This window comes from Copadichromis virginalis, linkage group LG23, assembly GCF_057382275.1.
Source record: "Copadichromis virginalis isolate Kocher_CV1m ecotype Utaka linkage group LG23, C_Virginalis_male_GT1.1, whole genome shotgun sequence".
Taxonomy (NCBI): Eukaryota; Metazoa; Chordata; class Actinopteri; order Cichliformes; family Cichlidae; genus Copadichromis; species Copadichromis virginalis.
In genome coordinates this window covers 42,036,737-42,062,099 of record NC_140639.1, presented here as the reverse complement: position 1 = coordinate 42,062,099, position 25,363 = coordinate 42,036,737, and the positions used below count along the sequence as shown (strand labels likewise).

Genomic DNA, 25,363 nt, shown 5'->3' with positions numbered 1-25,363 from the left:
GCATTTACTGGCCTGCCACATGTCCAATCTCCCACATCAGTGTATCAACACTAATCCAGTTACCGCTGCTCATTATCCCCCGTCTGCCGATACACGTTGATTGAAATATGATAGTCATCTGAGATTGAATTAGAAGCAAGGTCACAGCGGTAACCTTCCAACAAATTAGTACAGGAATGCTTTAAATATCACAGGCACAGCTTAGAAGTAAGCCCGGTTAGTCGTGTAATTGCACGTGTGTCATTTGGAAATGAACTGTGCCCAAAGGCCCTTGTGTTTGTTTCCAGCTTTAAATATTGATCTATAGATGAATCACATGTATTTATGGGTAATTGGATAGGTTGATTTGAAATCCTAGACACGGACAATGTTATCAAGTGTTTCTGGTATGTGTGTTTGCGTCCTTTTTTCACCCGGTTAAAGTGTATTCAACCACTGTATGTATAGAGCAGTGTAAGTTTGATCAGCCCCTAAACTATCCGGTTGTTCAGTCTGACGTCACTCCATGTCTGGACCTAAACTCCGCTGCAGGTCCATATATCATAGCCTGTCCTGACTGCGGGGTTTTGGAAACAAATTAAAACGTACAGCTCTGTTATCACTTCCAACATAAATGAAGACAGAAAACTAAACAGCAGTGACGTTTGTAGGGTTACTGAAGTTCGGCTAGCTGGTATATAATGATGTGCTACGTGACTGCTAGCGACACAGCTATGTTAGCATAATATAAACAAGCTAACTTTTTTTCCACTCGATAAAAGTTAACGTGAGTGTTCTCGGTGGTCAGGAACAAATGTAATCGCATGGCAGGATGCTGTAAAAGGACCAAACTTCAGCCAGGAGAACAACTGAGATAATCCATCCACAATACGAGGTTAGTCATTCATATACTGCTGCATGGGCTGGGCTGTAGTTACATCCTAAGGTTTTAAAAACTGAGCTTAAATAAATGATTAGCGGTAATAAAAGCCGAGGGAGGTCAACAGTGATCACTGACTGTTTTAGGAGCTTTTTGAGACCAAATAGAAGAAAATACATAACATTAAACATGTTAACAACACAAAAACCATAATAAACGCAGACTACTTTAGACCCGGAAGTAGGATTCGTCGCGTCATCACTGAACAACCGGATAGAGGGCAATGAGCAAAGTTTGCAGTGACAGTTGGATACCTGACCTCCCTAAGGGGCCCTACTTCACCCCACTTACTCCCATTTCAAGTGGTTTTTATGATTCTGTTTAAGCAAACCTGAAGAATAAAGGAGAAGATGAAAAAAAGCAAGCCAATGGTGAGGGGAGCAGATAAAACAGTTAAATGTAATGCTAAATAAGTAAAATGCTGTTTGTTTCCAATGTAACTTATTAGCTTATTATTTATTTTGAAATAACGTGACACTGGATTTCAAAGAACATAGAATTTAGTAAATACATTAGTAACACTTTATAACCAGTCACCTTTGCCTTGGGCATTGTTACAGAGATGAACACGTTTTCTGCCATTTCTACAGTAATGTTTTACCTGTTTTTTTTGTAGGACACCGGTAATCAATATCCTGGACAACACTTTTTTTTGGAGTAAATTGATGAAAGCTATGTCTGAGAGAGCTAAGTGTCAAGATTTGAATGCTGAGTTATGAAATAACGATGCAAACAAACATGGATGTGTAAATTGCCATATGTGCACTGTGTTGCACATATTCTGTTATTATATGCAACACTTTGATCCAGGGCGTACTAGCAAATCCACAATGGAACGGCTGAAAAAGAAAAGAATCAATGTACAAAGTGCAGACCTGAACCCAGCTGAGTGCTGGCAGAACATAAAAAGTTAAATGCCCTCCAACGTCAACGAAATTAAGCAATGCTGTAAAGATGATTGGGCAAATTTCTCAACAGCTAATTTTACCCACTTATCTTTGGAGAGTTGTTGAAGTTTGTTGAGGTTTGTGGATGGCCTGCTCTTAAAGATGGACACACGGTCAGGATCCTAACGTTGGCACTCCTCTCTTGTCTGCTACTGACAGGCTCAGTTTTTTGGGGGTGTGACAGCTAATAAAGATATTAATTGGAAACAGATTCATTAGTAGTAGTCCGTTCCCTCTAAGCATATATCTCTAGTTCTTATTGTTATTGTCCATGTGAGCACTGAAGTCTTCCAGTTGAACAAAAGAGGTACAGTGGGACACCCTCTAGGTTACTGGTTGCTGGGTACTCTGGACTGTTATTTGATGCATAAGCACAAACAACAGTCAGGACCTGATTCCAAAGGCACAGGGAAGCAACCCTTTTGTCCCCCTGGAAAAAAAACCCACTTTACAAGCTGTGAGCCTGTGAGAAGACTACCCACCTCTGCCAGGCACCTTTTGCAAAGAACAACTCCAGACTGAAAAAGAGTCCAACCCCTCTCCACGAGACTGGTTCTCTAGACTGAACATATCATATCTGAACCTTGAACTAGCTACTCTCAATAACAGGGGATTGGACCACCAGGGGCTCAACCCTTGACCACACACATTGCCCCTAACCCCCACGGTACCTCCTATGGGTGTTGACCCCACAGGAAGCCAGGTCAGTCCTATGGGTTAAGACTCTTGCCATTGATACGGTGTCCCAAGACAAATGGTCCAAAGCCCTCAGCAACATAGGCCGTGGGATCACTAAGACATACTACCCTCTCCACTACGATCATGTGATGAGTAATATAGAGGGCCATAGCTGTCTTTTGAAGAAAATTATATCTGAAAAGTTGGCTTATATCAAGTTTTGGGACAACAAAATGACAAGAAGTACTACATTTGAAAGGAGAAAACACACGGCCCCAGTTATCCCTGCGACACACTGGCTGTCCAGGGTGTACCCTGCCCCTTGCCCTATGATAGCAGGGATAGGCTCTGATAAGGTTAAGTGGAAGACAATGGATGGATGGACAGATGGATGGACGGCATTTTTGATTGCTAGTAAACAATCCCCTATTGACTGAAAACCTTTAAGATATAACAGAGTCGGGCTGTCAGTCAGCTTAACAATTACAACCTCCACAGAAAGTCTGTCTGCAAAATGCTCTCTGCCAAAGATAATTATTCCAACTACTTAGATTCCCAAACCTAAAGACACCAAGAGAATAAAATCTACATTTAGAATTCTTTTAACCCCCATTGCTTTCGATAAAGTGACACTGTGCTGCGACATTTTTTTTGGTCTCTAATAAGCTGGCTAATGTTTTTCTTTTTTCCTCCTCTCTCTTGGTAAGAGAGAAGCCGAGGTCTAGTCTATAATGTAACATTATACAGAGTGCAGTAAAACAGAGGAGCGTCTTTGGTGCTGTCTTGGCAGCAGAACAACAAAAGGCAAATTAAAGCTAATTAACATCTGTTTCAGGCTCTTCAGTGTGATTTAGGCTGTCAGGTTTCCTTCAGACCAACCACACTTGCAGACACCCAGAGGAGGCAGGAAGGAAGCTGTCGTAAATGCATTACACACACACACACACATGCACGCATCTAAATCAACATTCCATGCTTGTGCATACGCAGGCCGAGCCACACAAAACCAATTCCTATTAGAACAGGCGCAAAGACGCACACAAGAAGTGCCACATGAACAGGCACACATACTAATAAAGGAGGTATTCATTTCCCCATGTTTGACTGTTACGGTGTGTGCTGTGTGCATGCATAAAGACAGCAGCTCCTGCTCTCACATCAGTACATCTTTTTCAGCCAAAAAGAAAGGCTTGCAAAAGTCAAAATCTAAATTTAAACTTATAAGGACACACATAAGGACTGTTCTATGGATGTTTGCGAATTGTAAATGGACTGAAAGAAATTATTCAACTATAGAAACAAAGACGTGAACCAAGGGGAGGAAACGTAATCAGAGTACAAAGAAATTATTAAGGTTCAAAAACTTCATTACATAAAGGTTATTCCTATACTATGTGTAAATCCCCTGTCTAAGGCTCCAACTCATGATCTGGCTCTTTAATACTCCTGTCGTATTCCTCCTTGAGTGTTTACATCAAATGTCTTGTCTGTTAACCTTTCTTAGTTCTTCCAGGGGAAAAAAATGGTGGCAGGTTATATTTCCATGGCGATGTGTCAATGTAAGGTAATACAGGATGCATCTGTTAGGAGACAGATGGGGACGGTGTATAAGATTAAGAAATCCAAAAATACCCCCAAATTTTAAGAAACGAAAGCATTTTCTTTTCTTTTTTTAACCTTTATTTGTGCAAAAAAATACGTGCAAAAAAGAAAAGCTAAACATGTACCACATTTGCATGCACTGTTGACTTAAGCGGATATTTTAGTAAATTCCTCTTGAGTCATGATCCTCTTAAAGAAACATCCAACATTTTTTTGTTTAGAAATTCAGACCCAGGTCTCCATGTGGAGTGACTCACCTCCTGAATAACATCAAACCCTCTTAGAGAAGCGTGCAGCACAAAACAAGGAGGCACACTTTGGGGTTTCAAGCAGGTGGGTGGGGGAGGTTAGGGGTAGGGGAGGAAGAGAGATTTCATGCTTGCATTCGCATGCAAAAACACACACTGATGCTAATGCAACTGCACAAGCCTGCGTAAACACACATGCACACACACACCCACATTCATTGTGCACAAACGTACTCCAACTCTACTACCTTATCAGCGAGTAAGACAATATCGTCCCACATGTAGTGCGATCTATCATTGTGGGCCAGGGACTGCATTACAAGGCCTTAGATTGTGGAGTAGATGGGCTTCTCAAGGGGAAGAAGTGGAGTTTGCCAGAACTGTGGAAGCAAGGCAAAGCTGCATAGCCAAACAGCGGAAATGAAAGATGACTGGGCCTCTTGGATGTTTTTTTTTTCTGTGCACCGCTCTCTTTCTCCATCTGCCATATAGGGACAATCATGCTTGACTGAAGAGACAGTGTTGGATGGGAAAGTGGATGGACAGTGCGGATTGAATAATTGGAGGGTTCTGATAACAATAAAGAGATGTGAGAAATAGAATAGAAGCCAGTGTGTACAGCCCTCTAAGAAACCCTTTGTGCCTTCAGTGATACAACAGCTTCTCAACTGGGAGGTACCCTCCAAGGTATTGCTGCTGTACCCCTGTGATTTGTACCTTATTAAGACTAATCTTGAACCTCTAACAGATGAATATCTTAATGTGTTAAAAAATACATGTAACCCAGGTCCTAAAATCAACTCAAACAAAAGAGAAGAAAAAGTAGAACATTTCATGTTCATTGTTTCGGTTCTTACTGTCCTTGTTTAACAAAAAGTGAAACGAGATTAAAATATCTATTTAAACAAAAAAGGGACACAGATTTATATATTTGTTTTGGTTGAACAAGGGTTAAGTTCGTCAAGGGTTGATGAGCTCTGATGAGAGCCTATTGTTTTACTCCACTCCTTGCGTCAGCCAATCGGTGAAGCTCTAGGCAGCTCTTGTCCCTCCTTAGTACCAGCTCCCAAGTTTTCAGTCTCTTGCTTCTGCAGCCGAAAAGAGTAGGCGGGCTAAAACTTTGTTATCGGTAAGCTGGAGAAATTAATCTCTAAAGAGTTAAAAGGCCATCTAAACTGATATTGTATGGTTTTTCACTTGTTGTCGTAGAGGACAGATTGAAAACGGAGAGTTTACCAAGCTGTGGCGTCATGTAAACGCTGAGCATACACTCGACAGCGGTAAGCTAAATGTGGCTAATTAGACACGTGATGTGCGAAGTGTGATTACAGGGGCCTGTTCTTCGTACCTCGCTAAGTAAGTTAGCTGGATTAGATTGTTGACGATTTTGCGTGATCCTGGATCGTTCGGTTCCCCGAAGCTCATCCGGGACTTGCTGTCATAGCAACAGAGCCGTAAGCGTAAACCTGCTCGGGAGCAGGTTTACTTTATGTAAACAGGATTAGATCGCGGCCACGCAGGTATGTCCGCTTCATTTATACGAAAGCAACAGCGATATTCCACCACTGTTTCACCATAAATAAATAACATCAATGTAACTAAAGATAATGCAGCACTTGATCCTTTTATTGATGTCACACAGATACATACAGGTCATTTCCTAAAAAAGGGAAATGTACTATTAACATTCTATTACATGTATGTGATTATTACAGATGTAATTCATATTTCAGAGTAGTAATTGTAAATTACTTCGTGTAATCAAGATGAGAGACCACGGCTATAAAAGCGAAGGTGGATTTGGGAAGCCTGTCGCAGCCATGTCCTGTCCGTATACGCGACCAACCCATTGCGGAAGGTGCAAGATTGATAAGGAGAGTCCTCAGAATTCAGCGTATATTGCGGGATAGACAGGATCCTTTAGCTCAGCGCGACAGTGTGCTCATTGAGAGATATCGATATTCCCGTGAGGGTATTATTTACTTAACCAACTTGTTGACGAGGGGGTGCAGGACCACCACCTGTCTTTTTTTCCTCTGCCCTTTTCTTGGTTGCTGTTATGAACAAACTAACAGAGTATTACAGGCCAGTATTACCTTGCCAAGAGACGAAAAGCAATCTAAGAGATAAATATTACCATTCTGTAGAATACTCCTGTATTCCACTTTTACTTGTTCCCATGTTCTTGTGGGTCCTGTTGTGGCTCTAATGTGAAAGGGGATATAATATAACATATTATAATATAATATAATGCCATATGATATTGGACAATATAGTGTCATATGATAGATCTACCCTACCGCCTACTGGTGTTGGCCAGAGGGGCCGATGGCGCGATATGGCAGCCTGGCTACAACCGTAGCTGCCTCCACCAGTGTGTGAATGTGGGAGTGAATGAATAGTGGTATCGTAAAGCGCTTTGGGTGCCTTGGAAAGCGCTATATGAACCCAATCCATTATTATTAGTATTATTATTAAATTACCTACGAGTTTGATTTGTCAGCAACTTTCTGCCAGCCCTCTCTCCTTGCTTCTGCAGCCTTTGCAGTGTTCTCTTGCGTTTTAATTAAACTCTGAAACTCCTGAAATCCCTCACTCATGAGTTCTTGCTCTGCTGCCGGAAAATACCGAGCACGCCCCTTCGACATTTTCGCCGACCAATCAGCGGGTTGCCGATCAATGTTTCTACTATCGATGCGTAGCCCCTTTTACGACACCCAGTGATGTCACATTACTGCGTCCAGCTGTACAAATCGTCAACAGCAGGTGTGTTCGGGGAACCGGATTAGCGAGCTCACGGTTAGCGCGATGGTTTGGTCTTGGATGTGTCATTTGATCTTGGATGTAGTAAGCGACGTACGAAGAACAGGCCCCAGGTGCTGGGTGTCTCTGAAACGCACTGTTGTTATGCTAGTTATATTGTTAACCAAGGCATTAACTTGTGAAAAGCTGTAAATGTTTAAAGCGGCTGAAAATAAGTTAATGAGAGATAATTGTAAGCAGACTTTATGCTCTTTCTGCTGAATTTTTTTGATGTCAATCGGTTATTTTACAATGCTCAGTATTGAATACTTGGAGGTAATTTTTAGTGTATTTCCACTTGTACTAGTAGGCCTATGGTACAAGCGGGATTAAGCACATCCATTTTAATACTCCTATTCGTGGTCCTTTTGTTTACGTGTTATTGAACCTGATTGTTTACACTTTGTTCAGTTTCTGATAAGCATTTGCATATTATTCCATTTCTTAGAAGGGAATGATCCACTTATTTATTTGTCATTATATATATATGCACAGTGAGTTTATTTTGATGGATGTAATTAATGTTTACCATGAAAGTGAATTATATGGTAACTATAATTCCTGAATGTTTGAAGCCTTGTAGATAATCTTTAACATGCAGGTTACAGCTGTGAATTTTGAACACTGATACTTTGAACTCTGAACCTTGATATTTTAATGTTGTGCAAAATCACTGAACTGATGATGACTGAGTTGATGACAGCTGATCTGAATAATAGTTACTGCAGTGTGACACTACTTTAGTTTAATTCGTGAGAGTTATTCTTAAATTGTTCGTGACATATATTTGGCCATTGTTTATAGGTCAGGTTTTTATATGGGACGAATCCAAACGCCAGGTCAGCGATTCCAGAACCCAGAGTGTTCCAGTGTTCACTGGATGGCGAGCCAACCCAAGATCCTAGGAGACGATATACATACACACGCACACTCATTTGCACATTGATGGACCACAATCATCTACTGTATAAGTAGTGCGGTAGGACAGACAATCACACACACACACTCCTCATTGGACAGACTCTATTGCAATACACCCATTTGTCATGGGCCCCACCGGTACCATTTGGACTTAAAGAAGACTAATTCTTTTACTTGTGCACAATTTTATTTTATTCTATTTTTTTGCCACTTTGGTGGAAATTTTTATACTTTAACTTCTGTTAAAACCTGTTGTAATCCTGTATTGTTTACAAAATTCTTTTAAAAGGCTTAACATCACTCAAGTACTTTTAAGCCACACAATGGTGTTTTGTCTGATTTCTCTGTACCAGAGCTCTAAGAGTAGTTCTTAATCTTCTGATACTAGCCCAAATTACTCATTGCCTTGGTAATTATGCATTGGTACTATATAAGACTCCACGTAAGTGCTACATACACATTTTCTATAGTGCTTTTCTTGTATTCTAAGTAAGGTTTGGAGTAGAACCTATTTTTGACTTGAACTTTAGTGGTTCCTGGGTTGTGCCTGGAAATCCTAACCCAGGGGTCGGCAACCTGCAGCTCCGGAGCCGCATGCGGCTCTTTAGTCCTTATAGTGCGGCTCCGTGTGGTTTGGGGAAATAAATCTTGAACCTCTAACAGAGGTTTATCTGAAGTGTATTTTATTTATGTTAGTTCTTTTTTTTAAACTTGTACTTCTAAATTGGAAGATTATTGTGATATTGAAATATAAAAATAAAATTATATTTTATTATTTTCTCAAAATAAGCGTCACACTCGTGGAAGCCAGTGTACCCGCCGAAAAGCCGTGCATTTATCAAGACTTTCAACCCCAGGTAGGCCAATTATGGATATTCGGATCCACATTATATCAGCAGCCATTCTCCACCGTGAACTATGTTAAAAACAAACACCGCTCACGCCTCACAGATGACAGCTTACAGTCTTGCGTAAAGATGAAAGTGACTTCGTACAATCCCGATTTTCAGACGCTGTGCGCAGATTTTCAGGAGCAGAAGTCCCATTGTAAACATATCACGACAGACCCGATGAACATGCTTTTCAGCATCTCTTTATTGACCACTTTTCACACACGGTTGCTGTTTGCACACAGCCGGCTGTAGCTTTTCAGTTCACAGCCCGACACACACCAACAACAGCATAGATGGCAAAGACATTAAGGCGGCGAGGCGTGATTGCAGGTGCCATTCAGGTGCATCCGCCTCCCCTGCAGCGGCACTGTCAACAACGCCCCGCCACACACATTAACCTGGTAAAATTCATATTTAGGCAGAATTTTGCAAATATCTATTTTTCATTTTTTAGCAGCATAGTGCTTTTTTTCCCCAATTATTTTTTAAAAGTCAGGTCAAGGCTCCAAAAACACAAAGGCGATATGAGGGTGGCGGCTCACAACAGTTTTTTGTTTGCTACATGGATCATTTTAGTTCAGCTGGGTGTCTTTCCTTTTGTTATATTTCTTTAAGAGTTCAAAATGTGTTAATTACATAAATAAAATGTAGCTTTCTCTGTAGCACTTCATGGATTTCATAAGAAACACACCTTAGTTGTTCACACAAAGCATAAAGGTAAAAAACAATATATACAGTGTTATCTTCATTTTAGATGTCAAAAAGTATTTGTGGCTCCCAGTGTTTTCTTTTGCATGGAAACCAGGTCCAAATGGCTCTTTGGGTCTTAAAGGTTGCTGACCCCTGCCCTAACCAATTTCCTCTTATCTGATGGTGACAGTCTGGGTCTTCTTCCTGACCTTGGCAAAGTGGTAACATATCTAAATAACTTGTACCTATCTATAGTTGTTTGAATGGATGATGTTGAAATTTGCAGTTGTTTGGATATGAGTCCAGGATAAATTCCCAACTTCCACAACTAAATACTCATCAATCACCAAAATGCAGATAACAAGTTCCTGTTTTCTCCACAGAAAGGAGCAGAATTTGAGCCTTGGGGTTGAATAATTTATGTACATTGTTCCAGTAAAGACAGACAGACTGTCGCTATATCCTTCTTTTTTTTTAAGTAGACACAAGCCCATCAACAACACCATTAAAAGGCAAAAGTTAAACTTCAAAATCTGCTAAAATTAGGTTTTAAAGGATAGCATCTGAAGCACTGCACCATGGACAAAAAAAGAGTAGAACGCTGCTATAGTTTAGATGAAGCAGTGTGTGCTCTGTGCTGCAATATAGATAGATATGTTAAAGGGACTCAACTCTACAGATGATTAAATGCTCCAAAAAAGTGCAATTCCATCTTTTAATTAAATGTATAAGAGAAAATGTGTAGACACTGTTGGGCAACTAGGAAAAATCTGACAGCAATTTTCACCAAAATTATGATACTCACTGACTTTGGCAGCCCCCATTCAGAGAGCTGAAACATATTTGCATCGAATTCTTCCAATGGCCTTTTTCTTATAACTTTAACCCTTAAATGTTTCATCCAACACATACTGATAACTTTAATGTGAAATAACAGTGAGACTCTGTACGTTACCACCGTTTTCTCTTTGGCAACCAAAGATCATCCAGAAGTCTAATTTAAAAGGGAACACATCTATTTATTTCACAAGGAGTATACTTTGATGGTTTAATTGAAAAAAACAAAACAAAACAAAGATCTGTATATCTTTTTACGCTTACCAACTTCCAGATGCTGAGTAATGCAGCAAAGCTTCAGCTTTAAAGCTTCAGAGCTTTAATGACATGAATAAGCAATATCTGCTTGTGAATAATTGAAGATTGCCTGACAGTTGAAACAATATTACCCCACTTAGGAGGCAAGCTTACCTGGTATTATTACAGAAAACATATTGGATCAGGGCAGGAAAAAGGCCTATACGGAATCGATCGGCTCTGCTCTTTGTGGTAAGGCAGTGTAGTGATGGAAAATTGACTGAGTGGCTCAGAGTGAAGGGATAAGAGCAGGTAGAAAGTTTGTATGACTGTGATTTTGAGTGTTTGATCTACTTAAGGCGACAGCTTGAGCTCTTAGAACATCCAATTAGTCCTTGAGATTGATGATGTAATGAAAATAATTGCACATTTCATTTACAATATCGTTCTCTAATCCATATGTATTGGCTGAAGGTTTGTTATGTTTATACTCAAAAACTTAACTTCATGAAAGTTTGACATCAAAAATTGGGACACTTCGTGACAGCTTGGGCAAACAAGAACTTTTACCTTTAGTATTTATATTTAGCCTGCCAATACAGATACTAAAGTCTGGGGACACCTCAGGCCCTCCAAGGTTTGGAGGCCTATCTCCACCCACCACCACTTCCCCTGCCGGTGGCGGACTCCCTCAGGTGTCGGTGTGTTGGTGGTTCTTTGTGTCTGGGGGTGGGCGTCCGGGTACACACCGGCTCACTCCTTGGCGGCCGCTTGTCGGGGCCTGGGGCCTGGGGCTCGCTCGGGCCCCTTTGGAGGTGGGGTGCCCCCGGCCTCTCGGCCTGGGGCTCGGTCACTCAGGCACAGCTGGGGGCCGGCAGAGCTCACGGGCGCGTCACTGCAGCTCCCCCTGACTTCTGCTCCGCGGCTGCTGGGCGAGCCCTCATCTGGGACTCTCCTCAGCTCTTACTGGAACAGTGGCGCGGCTGCCCCTCTGTTGGTCTTCCATGGTCTCTTGTGTTCTGGGGGCCTCTGGATGTCTGGAGTTTTGATCTCCTCCATACCCGCTTCACACCCTGGAGGACGGGGCTGTGGCCCCCCCACACTCCCTAGCAGATCATTACATGGAGAAACCTTTGGAATGCAAGCATGCTGATCCACACAGGTATGCACACATGGGTATTCACAGACGCGGACTAAAGCTTTCTTGGCTGCTGCCTCAAAGCACACTGTGCGCTGTCTATCTTGCGTGCTGCACAATATCGTTTATTATTTAGTAAATATTGATATCTATGACTAGCTAGTTTATTGTGATGGTGCTTTGTTTTCTCTATTATTATGTTGCTCTTTGTTGTTTGCTGTCTCCTCTGTTTGTTTTTTTTGTTTGTTTTTTTTTTCTCCAAACAGGTGACCCAGGAGTTCTTTTTTTTTTTCTCTCTCTTCCCCCCCCTTCTCACCGTCTCTTCTCCCCTCTGGTTTTCTTTCCTTCTCTCCCCCTCTTTCTCTCATTCATTCCCCCTGTCCTATTTATTAAAAAAAAAAAAAAAATGACAAAGGATGAACTGAAGCTCTGCCATCACGTAATGTCGCATACTGCTGTTTCTGATGTCATTTAGGAAAAAAAAAAAAAAAAAAAACTAAAGTAAAGCCAACTTATAATAACTTGCCTTTACTTGATAAACTATGCAAAGCCATTGCAAAACTTGAGATGGTGAGGCAGAATAAAATGTTTATTTTCGGTGTAATACCGAAATTATTTAGTTTAGAAAAAAGGGCAAGAAAGCAGGTCAAAAGGCTTGGTGTCTGGCTACACAGATTTGGGCAGGTGTTATACATACACTGCAGGGAGTGCAGAATTATTAGGCAAATGAGTATTTTGTCCACATCATCCTCTTCATGCATGTTGTCTTATTCCAAGCTGTATAGGCTCGAAAGCCTACTACCAATTAAGCATATTAGGTGATGTGCAACTCTGTAATGAGAAGGGGTGTGGTCTAATGACATCAACACCCTATATCAGGTGTGCATAATTATTAGGCAACGTCCTTTTCTTTGGCAAAATGCGGAGCATGACGTCCGAGCGGCACTGAGGAGAGTGAACACAAGGAAAGCGGCGGGGCCAGACGGTATCACCGGCCGTCTGCTGCGCTGCTGTGCTGACCAGCTAGCAGGTGTGTTCACTTACATCTTCAACGAGTCCCTGGCGAAGTCTGTGGTCCCCACATGCTTCAAAAGATCCACCATCATCCCTGTGCCCAAGAACAGCAAACCCTCATCCCTGAACGATTACCGGCCAGTTGCACTGACCTCAGTAGTAATGAAGGTGTTTGAGAGGCTGCTGAAGAACATCATCTCCTCCTCCATCCCAGACACCACAGATCCGCTGCCGTTTGCCTACAGATCCAACAGATCCACAGAGGATGCCATCGCCCACGTCCTACACACCACTCTCAGCCATGTGGACAAGAAACAGGGTAACTATGTGCGAATGCTGTTTGTTGATTACAGTTCAGCGTTTAACACAATAGTGCCCTGCAGACTGTTCACAAAGCTGAGGGAACTGGGACTTAACAGCCGTCTGTGTGCATGGGTGTTGGACTTCCTCACTGGCAGAACTCAGGTGGTGAGGGTGGGCAGGTGCTTCTCCAACAGCATCACCATCAACAGCATCACCATCAACACAGGAGCACCTCAGGGATGTGTCCTCTCGCCACTGCTCTACTCCCTCTACATTTCAGACTGTGTGGCCACCCATGGCTCCAACACCATTGTGAAGTTTGCTGACGACACAGTGGTGTTGGGTGCCATCTCCAACAACGATGAGGCGGCCTACATGGATGAAGTGAAGAATCTGGCATCGTGGTGCCAGGGCAACCACCTCCAGCTGAACGTCAGCAAGACCAAGGAGCTGGTGGTGGACTTCAGAAGGGGTCAGCACAGAGACTACAAGCCCATTATCATCAATGGAGCTCCAGTGGAGAGGGTGCAGTCCTTCAAGTATCTTGGTGTCCACATCTCCTCAGACCTGACATGGGCTGCCCACATTCAGGTCCAGACCAAAAAGGTTAGGCAGTGCCTGTATCACCTACGACAACTGAGGAAGTTCAGGGTCTCTCCAAAGATCCTCAGGATTTTCTATACAGGCGCTGTGGAGAGCATCCTCACACAGAACATGACATCGTGGTTTGGGAACAGCTGTGTGAAGGACCAAAAAGCTCTCCAGAGAGTGATCCGTACAGCAGAATGCTGCTGCAGGATTGCTCTCCCCCCGCTTCAGGACACCTACACCAGGAGATGCCGGACTAGAGCAGCGCAGATACTGAAGGACCCGTCCCATCCTGGCAACAAACTGTTCCAACTTCTGCAATCTGGTAGAAGGTTCCGCATCTTCCGGGCAAGGACAGAGAGACTCAAGAGGAGCTTCTATCCCCAAGCCATCCGTGCCCTAAACACACACACCCGCCCTCTCACATCATCTATAATTGACTGAGACAGAACTCTCTTCCAAACACTCTAAACCAAGGCACAATGTACATTTCAAATTCCTTTAATTTTAAATATGTTTATATTGTCTATCCTGTAAAATAGTCAGATGTCTATTCATATTAATGTACATAATTCACCTGCTTGCTGCTACTACTGCACATTCACCCAGTGTTCTTCCTCTACACCCCCCCCCCCCCCCCCCCCAATTTTTGCACATGTCGAGGAGCGTGTCAGGCTACATTTCACTGTGTGTTATACTTGTATAACTATGCATGTGACAAATAAAGAACCTTGAACCTTGAACTTGAAATGGGTCAAAAGAAGGTCTTGACAGGCTCAGAAAAGTCAAAAATAGTGAGATATCTTGCAGAGGGATGCAGCAGTCTCAAAATTGCAAAGCTTCTGAAGCGTGATCATCGAACAATCAAGCGTTTCATTCAAAATAGTCAACAGGGTCGCAAGAAACGTGTGGAAAAACCAAGGCGCCAAATAACTGCCCATGAACTGAGAAAAGTCAAGCGTGCAGCTGCCAAGATGCCACTTGCCACCAGTTTGGCCATATTTCAGAGCTGCAACATCACTGGAGTGCCCAAAAGCACAAGGTGTGCAATACTCAGAGACATGGCCAAGGTAAGAAAGACCACCACTGAACAAGACACACAAGCTGAAACGTCAAGACTGGGCCAAGAAATATCTCAAGACTGGTTTTTCTAAGGTTTTATGGACTGATGAAATGAGAGAGAGTCTTGATGGCTTGGTGGCTGGATTGGTAAAGGGCAGAGAGCTCCAGTCCGACTCAGACGCCAGCAAGGTGGAGGTGGAGTACTGGTTTGGGCTGGTATCATCAAAGATGAGCTTGTGGGGCCTTTTTGGGTTGAGGATGGAGTCAAGCTCAACTCCCAGTCCTACTGCCAGTTTCTGGAAGACACCTTCTTCAAGCAGTGGTACAGGAAGAAGTCTGCATCCTTTAAGAAAAACAGATGTCACTGGATCAAATGTCCCCACATGTGATCCGCTACGAACTAAACAAACATGGCTGACTTCCTGTCACTTCCCGAAACTGGTTTTCAAAATAAAATGAATTTCAAAATAAAATTAGCTCACTGCAAAGAGCGCCTATAGAGATTGAAAATGTGACGTCACTCAGGGGTAAAACCGCAAAGAATTCTGGGAACTCGTGGCAAGAGGTACTAGCGCACGCAGGCTTTCAATTGAAATCAGTTATACAGCGATAAAAAGAAACACAAAAAAATGGCAAGAAGCTGTTGTATTATTAACTGCAATAGCCGGTCGCATGACAGCCACGGAAAGCCGACGGGTAAAGAGATCGGTTGTTATCGGATTACGTCGTTGAAGAGAAATTGTTCAAGCCATGTTTCCGAAGTAACAAAGAGGCGATGGGTGGCCTGGATTGCAGCCATTCAAAGACCAAATATGACGTCCCAGAACACTCCAGCTCACAGGTTAGTCTGCTCCAAGCATTTCCACAAAGGTCAGTCTGCTGTTGTAGTTAATGCGTCATTTTTCTTAACATAATTGGTGATATAGGTTACAAGCAAGTCTGGCGCTGAACAGAAATTGTCGTGCTATGCTCCTTTATTTATTGTGCATAAATAGTAAATTGTCCTGACACAATATTGTGTTTCGCTTCTGTTATTACCATGGTACACTGACAAAAACATATACTTTTATTCACAGGATAAAACTGTTGTTTTGTATCACTAATTGCCCAGTGCGATTACAGCATACAATATTATTGTCACTGCTACATTTCTGTGATGGGTACCAGAAATTATTTCTACTACTAATTAATTACCATTGAGCTCAAAGGTCCTATTAATAAACGGTTAACGAATGTGTATTTATGAAGACGATTTGTGAGACTGGTAAACTTATGATATGTACGATGGTCTTTACTTTCTACACGGTGCATTTCAAGGTCCTGCACCCATCCGTCGGTAAACTGTACCTGGGCTTGTTGCAGTGACCTGAAGTTACTAAACTTCACAAGTGTATGCACTCACTCCAAGAACCGTATAATTATAAATATAAGCGTGGTGAAAGTTGGGCAGCATGCTAACGTATTTTGTCCCTCTGTGTGCTCGTAAGGATCTAACACTTTCACTGGTTTGATTTTTTTCCTCGTATCTTTTTTCTTTGACTTTTCATTAAGTCTGTCTTTGTACGGACCGGCATTGTTCTCCTTCGTTTTGTACATACCTTTTTGGGGGGCAAAGAAAAAGCAAGAATTTATTGGAACCGAAGAATGAACGTTTTGCGGTGCTGCAAATGCTTGCATTTGATGCAGGTACTTGGATTGTTTTGCCATGAGTTACCGGCATGCAATGCGCGAAAGTCACGTGGTCTGTCAATCTCTATATTGCAATAAAATTAAGAGCGGAACAGTCAAAGACGGAAAGTAACAAGAACGCAATAAGAAGAAGAAGCCCAAACAATGACATTAAGCCATACGTGAGCTCAGCTTTATTTCCAGTAAAATGTTAAAAGCCCTGTGATATATTAGTCAGCTGTACAGGGTGTAACCTGCATCTTGTTCTATGACAGCTGGCATAGGCTTCAGTGACCCTGGATAAGAAAGAGATGATGGATAATCCACTATTAGGTACTACATTTTTTATTGTAATAACCCTTTTAGAGAAAATAAGAGCTTCATAGGTTTGGTCACATTTCCCTGCATAGCCAAGGAGTACATGTATTACTGAAAGTTCTTAAATTATTGAAAGAACAAAATATTAAAACAGCATAGAGATGATCATATATCGTGCATATACGGAATAGAAGTCATACTGAGGTCAGAGAGTGCGTTGAGAGAGGATGCCTTAACACAGACACATAATCTACACCCAAAGGTTCAAACACTTGTAACTAGATTTTCTAAAAGTAAAGAAAACTGAAATGTTTTGTTTTGAGCTAACCCCACACAAACAGCTCCAGGCCTGATGGTGAAATTAAACTCAGGACCTTCTTGTGGTGAAGCAACAGTACTAACCACTGCCCCGCTGTGCCACATATTCTATGAACTATTAAGCAACATCCACAACTTTTGCTTTTTTAATTATAATACTTATAGGCAAGGAGCCAGACAGACAGTATGGCTATGTAAAATAACACCACCTGCCAATTAAAAGTGTCGTAAACAATGTCTGTTAAAGAGTTTGGCAGACTGGAAGAAAGAGCACCTGTAATAGGCATCAACAGATATTTTGTGTTATTCATGTAAACATACAAGAGTTTAAAAAATTTTAATTCAAAGAAGAATTTACAGATAGTACGTTTTTTAATTGCAGAATTCTATTTTTTTTTCCTACTAACTTTTCAAACAGGTCACAGATTTTAAAAAAATGGATCTAGGATTGTTAACAGGTGCTCTGGAGGAGTGATGTTCTATTCCGTCCAATGTAAGTATATCAATGTGCGTACTTTTTCTCGGTTTAAGCTCTCTCTTTGAAGATGTTACACTCCTTTTTTTTCCTCGACTGTACTGCAGCCTGCCCTTTTGCCCTTCCCATGTTACAGTTCCTACTGTCAAGTCTTAAAATAGAAAAGAAGGAAGTCTTCAAATAACTGTGGCTCACTGGGGGTTTTCAAACCCACATCTTCCTGTTCTCACAAGTACAGACTGATTTATCAAAGTCCTATGCTAATTAATACAGTAATTTGAGGCTTGCATTATAAAACTGTATTTAATCTTAATCTTAAAAAAATTCTAATCTGAGGACAGCACGGGTGTGAGTAAGAGAAAATAAGAAAGAGAGGAAAGAAATGTGCATTTCACACATGAATGTTATTTCAGAGAAGTCACATTACATTTGTAGTATTGTTTTTATTATTCTTGTAATTTGAAATAACTGCAGCTGTTGTAGAAATGGCTCACTGCAGATGAAAATGGCATGTTTCTTTTAAAACTCATTTAATGAATTTAAAACTAAAACTGCTGATAAGCTCAGTCAGGCAGAATCCTTAACACATTTTGTTAAATCCTGTTAAGCATTTTTGTATGTTGTAATACATGAAAAAGGAAAATAATCCATCCATCAGTCTCTTCTATTCCCTCCCTGGAAAATAATTCCATCACCCCTGCAGGGATGGGGTGATGGAATTTATCGCAGTTGACATCGGGCTGCAGACAGGGCCCACGAGGGGTGCTAACACAATGAGATGGACAGGTATTTACACGTACACCTACAGCCAATTTAGAATGGACAGTTCTCCTACTATGGATGTCTTTGGACGCTGGGTGGAAACCAGAACAGCTGAAGGGAACTCAAGCATGTAAGGCAAAAGCAATATTGTATTTGTATGCTTTGTACCTCTAATTAGCTGGTATCTGTATTTGTGCCATGCAGTGATACTTGAACTGTACATAGGTAGTCCACTATTTGATCATTCCTTCAGCGGGTAGGTATTCGACTTTCAATTTTGCGATTCTTGAGATTTTCCTGAACCATCTCAGCATGAATGCCTGATATCCTTTTTAATCCCAGCAGTGATTATCAAGGAACCGGTCACTCTTGCTAACTTTGCCATTTGCTTAAGCTACTTTTTTGTATTTATTTTCAATGGACTTGCAAAAAAACTATGAAAAGAACTCTGAAAAGAAAGGCAGAATGATTTATGGATGAGCTGATCCTAGCTATTTGCCAATTTATCAGAATACACATTTAGAAGAGGCAACATGAAAAAATTAAAGAAAAAACAGAACAACATAATTTAGCCATGTTGTTAGTGTTAATGCAGTGTTGGGAAGGTTACTTTTAAAATGTATTCCAATACAGAATACAGAATACATGCCCCAAAATGTATTCTGTAACGTATTCCGTTACGTTACTCAATGACAGTAACGTATTCTGAATACTTTGGATTACTTACTATATTATCATGCTTTTTACAACAACGTGAATGTACTATTGCTGTGATTTATTACTATTACTGAAGGTCCGCGACTCCGAACTGTAGTAAAGGGACCTCTGACTAATACTGGGTCCCTGTCGGCTCGTAGCCGAAAAATAGCTTTACTTTGTTGTGTGGGTCAACTTTTCTTGCGAGAGACAGAGAGAGGCGTTGAAAGGCTGCTCCAACGGAACTTATTGTTTTCGGAGGAAAACACGAACACGGTGTACAGTCGAGTCTTAATAGCTTACTTACAACTGGGCTCGTCAGGCACTCTTCTTGGCTGAAGTGGTTATTATTATATTTACATGCTTCCAGCTCCCGTTTTTCCTCGATGACAACTCGTACCTTATTCCATTCGCCTTTTTCTCCCTCCTCGCGCTCACAGACCCATAACGTGTATGGCAGTCCATTCTCCCTGCAACACGGACTACACTCCCCACGATGCTACATTCTTTAGAGCTATGCTTGTAGCATTCTGCCTGTTAGCTTAGCACAAAAACAACAACAACAACGAAAAGGCGCTCTCTCACCCAGGAAGCACACAGTCGCAGAGAGAGAGAGCGTCGCCCTGTAACCATGGCAACCGTAATGCTGCCGCCTGGAACAACAGAACGTAGTTGTTAAACAAAACCCAAACAGTCCTGACCCGCGACAAAATGAAACAGGAAAGTACCGCAGTGTAATCCATTTATTTCAACAAAGTAACTGTATTCTAAATACCACCTTTTTAAACGGTAACTGTAACGGAATACAGTTACTCATATTTTGTATTTTAAATACGTAACGGCGGTACATGTATTCCGTTACTCCCCAACACTGGTTAATGTTACACATTTCGTCCACCAGAGGGCATTTTTCAACTTCCCCGGTGGCAACACGTGTTTCTTGTGTCTGAAGCAGAAAATAATATTGGCCAATACATAGTAATATAAATGGGTTTTTTTAATCATCAAATATTGGCATCAACATCAGTCTTAAAAATCTTATATCTGTCAGTCTCTAATAAGTACTGACAAACTCAAAGCAACAGAGGAAAACTGAACATGAATTACAGGTATATGAAAAGAGAAAATTCGATTTTGCATGTGCTGTTAGAAGTGATTTGAAGGATGTCATTTATTCTGGGTGCTTTATCTTCTGTGGGAGGTTCTTACAAAGCTGAGGTTAGGCCACCTTTGTCTTTGAGCTTCAACTTTGAAATATCCTGAAGTGCCCCACCTGATGAATTGAGAATGCAGGCTAGCTCACATGGGGCTACCATTTCTGATATGTATGATCAGTAAAGTCCATCCATCCAGCCATCTTCTTCTGCTTATCTGGGGCTGGATTGCGAGGGCAGCAGCCTAAGCAAAGAGGCCCGGACCTCCCTCTCCCCAGCCACCTTCTCCAGCTTTTCTGGGGGAACATCAAGGCGTTCCCAGGCCATTGGGGAGATCTAATCTCTCCAGCATGTCCTAGGTCTGCCCCGGGCCTCCTCCAAATGGGACATGCCCAGAACAAGTCACCCAGGGGGCATCCTTGTCTGATGCCCGAACCATCTCAACTGGCTACTTTCGATGTGGAGAAGCAGCGGCTCTACTCTGAGTCCCTCCCAGATAGCCGAATTCCTTACCCTATCTCTAAGGGAGAGGCCAGCTACCCTTAGGAGAAAGCTCATTTCCACTGCTTGTATCAGTGATCTCATTCTTTCTGTCTCTACCCACAGCTCGTGACCATAGTTGAGGGTAGGGATGTAGATCAATTGGTAAACTGAGAGCTTCACTTTTACACTCAAATTCATTACGATGGACTGGTACAGATTGATTCTCAATCCCATCGCTTCACACTTGGTTGTTGAACCATTCCATTGTGAGTTGGAGGCCATCACCCAATGTAGCCAATAGAACTACATCATCTGCAAAAAGCAGAGATGACATTCCGAGACGAACCAAGTAAAAGCCTTTACTTAAGACCTTAAAAAATTTACTTTATTAAAGTCTTATGTAAAGTCAGTCAAATCTTAATTTTTTTTTAAATTGCACATCAAAGGATTATCAGTGATTATCAGTGCTGATTAGAAATGACGTTCCAAATCCAGCGAAAACTGGTATTCTGGACAGCCCTACACAGGCAATCAATCAAGCTATCTCTTGTTAGCTGATTTCTTCATGTGGTGCTAACAAAAACCCCAGAAAAACAAGATGGCGGCAAATGCAATTTTAAAAGTAGGAGTCATCACACTAGTGGATGATGTTACAGTGCATACATCCACATTCTGTTATAACTCAGGAGGCACAAAGGGAAAAAGAAAATTCAAACTCAGAACATTACTGCTGTAAGAATCACTCATAAAAAATAAATAAAAATCTGTCATAACAGAGCAGCCTTGGGGTTATTTATATATATATATATATATATATATATATATTTTTTTTTTTTTTTTTTTTTTTTTAAAGCAGTCAAATTTAACGTTATCTCTGTAATATTAGTCTGACTAGTCATACTGAATATAAGCAGCAAGAATGCCACACATCCACAATGCTAATGTTACAGTCATGATTCATGTTTAACTCAGTCACACACAGAACTGCACACACACCCTCTATGAGTCATTTCTAAGTGTGGGTGACAAAGACGACAGAAAAAGACATTCATTTTAGTGGTATTGATTTCAGCACCAACCAGCTTGTCGTGCTGCAGAGCACCATTTAAAAGCGGTGGTGCAAATGTTTGTTCCCACTCCTCCACAAAATGAGGATGACTACATCTTAAAAATGGCTCTTTAGTGGCAGATGAGGGAATTTCCAAACTGTAAGCACTTTTTTTTAGCTTTAATGAGGTGGAATGGCAAGCAGGTAATTCACTGTTTTTCTGCTTGTCTTTTAATGCTGTAGCAACAGGGTTACCACCCCCCTACATCCATGACTTTAAACTGGACCCTGCTGATTATCATCACATGTTCTTAAAGCAGAATTTGCTACCGCCCACCGTGGCAGCCTGTCACCACACACTTAGAACTGTGAGGCTTTGAATTAAGCCATCTGGTACAAGCTCTGGTGGCAAGTTTATGTTATCTACCATGGAAGTCAGCATACACATAAAACTGTCAAAGTTTTGTGTCACAGTGAGCTGACTTTGAAATTCTGGTCCTTTGGTTCAATATTTAATAGCTAAAGTCTACTTACCATTCAGTTTAAAAATAACAAAGTCATCTCTTTCAAATTGAGTCAAAATTATTTTTACTGAGCAGCTGAACATAGGCTTTCACATGAGATAAATACAATGGTAAACAGACCACAAATGTGTACTGGTTTGGTACTATCATGCAAATTCAGTAAGAAATTGCATGGTGGCACCAAGATTTGATTCTGCATGTCACACTAGCTTAATAATTATTTGTTAAGTATACAGCTTGATGCAAATACTATGTATACGTCAATATTGTTAGATATATCAACTAGATTTCTATGTAGGACATTAACTTCAGACCTCTGATTCACTGTACGTGAATCAGTATATGTAGCCTCTCTTTGCAGGTTAGGTGAATGGCTTATAACTAGGGATGGGTATCGTTTAGATTTTATCCGATACCGGTGCCAAATCGGTACTTTTGAAACGGTGCCGGTGCTCAAACGGTGCTCAAACCGGTGCTTAAAGAATGGAGAACACAAAATTGGTCCAAAAACCTTTCATGTTCAGCTGGTTTTTGTAAAAAAGATAACAATGTTAGCCTTTTCTGCAGCTATGGGGCATATATGGTATCACTCTTGGCTGGAAGCAGTGCTTAAACAATGGAAAAAACACAAACTTTATCCAAAAACCTCTCATGTTTAGCTGTTTCCCTCTTTTTCTTTGGTCATTTTAGCCTTTTTGGCCAGGGTGAAGGGAGTATCTGCCATCAAAGAAGAAGACAGCCGCATGTAGCTATGATGATGTTTGCTAGTTCACCTTACCTGCATTAATGTAATAACGTGGTTAGCCTACTCAACGTAAATTACACACGAACAACATTAAGCTACTCACGCAGAGAAGAACGGCTGCTGCTGCATCATCATCCGTCATCATTTCTGCTACACTGGCAGGGCTAGGGGCCAGGACTCTCCTCTTCGTGTTTTTGGGGATGTTGCTAACTCCGGGTCTGATAACAGGCACCACACCCGCAGTAGATGTGCTCGGTGTGAGGTCTCGCAGCAAGCTATCAAATACAGCGCATTTCTTGGCTTTTAAGAAAAAACGCTATGCGTCGCCAGGTGTTTCATTGGATTCGAGGTGTTACCTCCTTTGACAGTATCACAGTATCAGCTTAAAGCACTTGTTGCAGGCTGCTGAGTTTGCATCTTTTGCTGTGAAGTACAGCCAGACTTTTGACCGCTTCGCCTTGAGCATTTTTAATCTGTAGCTCTGCTCTGAAAGAACGTACATACCTGGACCTGCCTACTATCCTCGGAAACGTAAAATGATTGGCTAGAAGTGTATCACAGCTCAGGAAAAAAAAGCACCGAAATAAAGCACCGAAATGTGCGCTGCTTTTCGGTCTGGTTACTACTGTTTATGTCAGAACCGGTGCCATCATGGAACCGGACACCGGACACCCATCCCTACTTATAACCTACACTGAGCACTGAGCACTGCAGAGCTGGCTGCTCAGGTCAAATTGTGTGTCCTATGCCTGCCTGAGCCTGTAAAGCAGGGGTCCCCAATCCCAGTCCACAAGGGCCGGTGTCCCTGCAGGTTTTAGATCTCACCCTGGGTCAGCACACCTGAATCACACGATTAGTTCATTACCAGGCCTCTGGAGAACTTCAAAACATGTTGAGAAGGTAATTTATCCATTTAAATCAGCTGTGTTGGATCAAGGACACATCTAAAACCTGCAGGGACACCGGCCCTCGTGGACTGGGATTGGGGACCCCTGCTGTAAAGCATGAGACTGTAAATGCTTCTGGAGTATTTTGAGACTGTCAGCCATGTTGCTTCCCAGGCAGCATCATCTAAGACTGAGTTTTTTGTTGATCCACCTCAGGACTGTATAGCTCTGTGTGGCATTGCCACTGATGAAGGTGTGTCTGAGTCAGCCAGTGATCTGGAACCTGGTATCCTCCAGCTAGCAACTAGTAAAGTTCCCGTTTGCACTGCTAATACTGTTAATGCCCTCCATATTTCTTCTGTGCCTACAAATGTAAAGGATCTCTGTTTTACCCCTGAGCTAGCAAGACATTAAGTTTCTGTTATAAAGCCAGTAAAACAAGGAGCCCAGGTCGATGTTTGCCAGTTTGTTATGGGGAAGGTCACAGGAGCAGGAACAGTCTTATACACAGTTTCAAAAATGTCAAAGGTCTGGACTACTCTCCTGTTGCCGAGAAGGCTTTGCATGTCCCACAGTCTAGGTGTTTAGAGACTCTTTAATCTGCTGCTCCAGAGACTGCCTCTGAGGTCATCTCTCCTCGACCTGTTTCTGCTCACTGGACGGTTCAGGCCCAGCATATTCCTGCGCCCGTACCTTTCCCTGGACCAAGCCAGTCCCTGTTCCAGTTCTCATTACGGCAAGGGCTCCACTGCTCCCTGTATCCATATCTGTTCCTCGGGTGGGGACGGCTGGTGTCGAGTCAGTCCCGGCACCCGTACCTGCTACCCGGAGGAGAGCAATAGAGCACCTGCCGCAGTCACCAGTGGAGCCTGCTGCGAGCCCTGCGCAGCTCCAACTAAAGTGTCCTGTCTCTGCTGAGGGCTCTGGAGAGCTGCTCCAGCCATCTGTTACAGTTGGGGGCTCTGGAAAGCTGCTCCAGCACACCGCGGCTTCTACTCCACCATCTGTTTTTGCTGGCAACTCTGGACAGTCCGCCCAGCTATCTACGGTTTCTGAGCAGTCTACCATCTATGCTGGGGGCTCTGGAGAGTCTGTCCAGCCGTCGGCTGCAACTACAGCTTAACTACCAGATCATCCCCCTGCGGACCATCTGGTCCAACTCCTGCGGCTGCCAAACCGCTGTCTGGTCCTGCCTCTTCTGGTCTCGCCAGGCCATGCCGGACGAGCAGGCCATGCAGGACAGCATGGCTTGCTTGTCCGCGGCCACCTGCCAACCCTCCATCAGCACACCAAGCCAGCCCAAGGGTCTTTCATCTACGTCCGCTCTGTCGTTGCCGCTTTCCATGCGGTTGGCCCCAGGACCTGCTCTGTCGCCACCACCTGGCACGCGGTCGTCCTCTGGATCT

At 42.3% G+C, this 25,363-nt stretch overlaps 1 protein-coding gene across 1 annotated transcript in view; it reads left to right on the top strand.

Annotated features, from left to right (window-relative positions):
- The window catches only part of LOC146681657 (uncharacterized), a 56,137-nt gene extending 31,057 nt beyond the window's left edge, over positions 1-25,080 (top strand). The window contains exon 4 of the mRNA XM_085448791.1: positions 24,626-25,080. Coding sequence (XP_085304917.1) covers positions 24,626-25,080 — 455 coding nt within the window. The remainder of the gene's footprint in view (positions 1-24,625) is intronic.
- Positions 25,081-25,363: the final 283 nt, after the last annotated feature.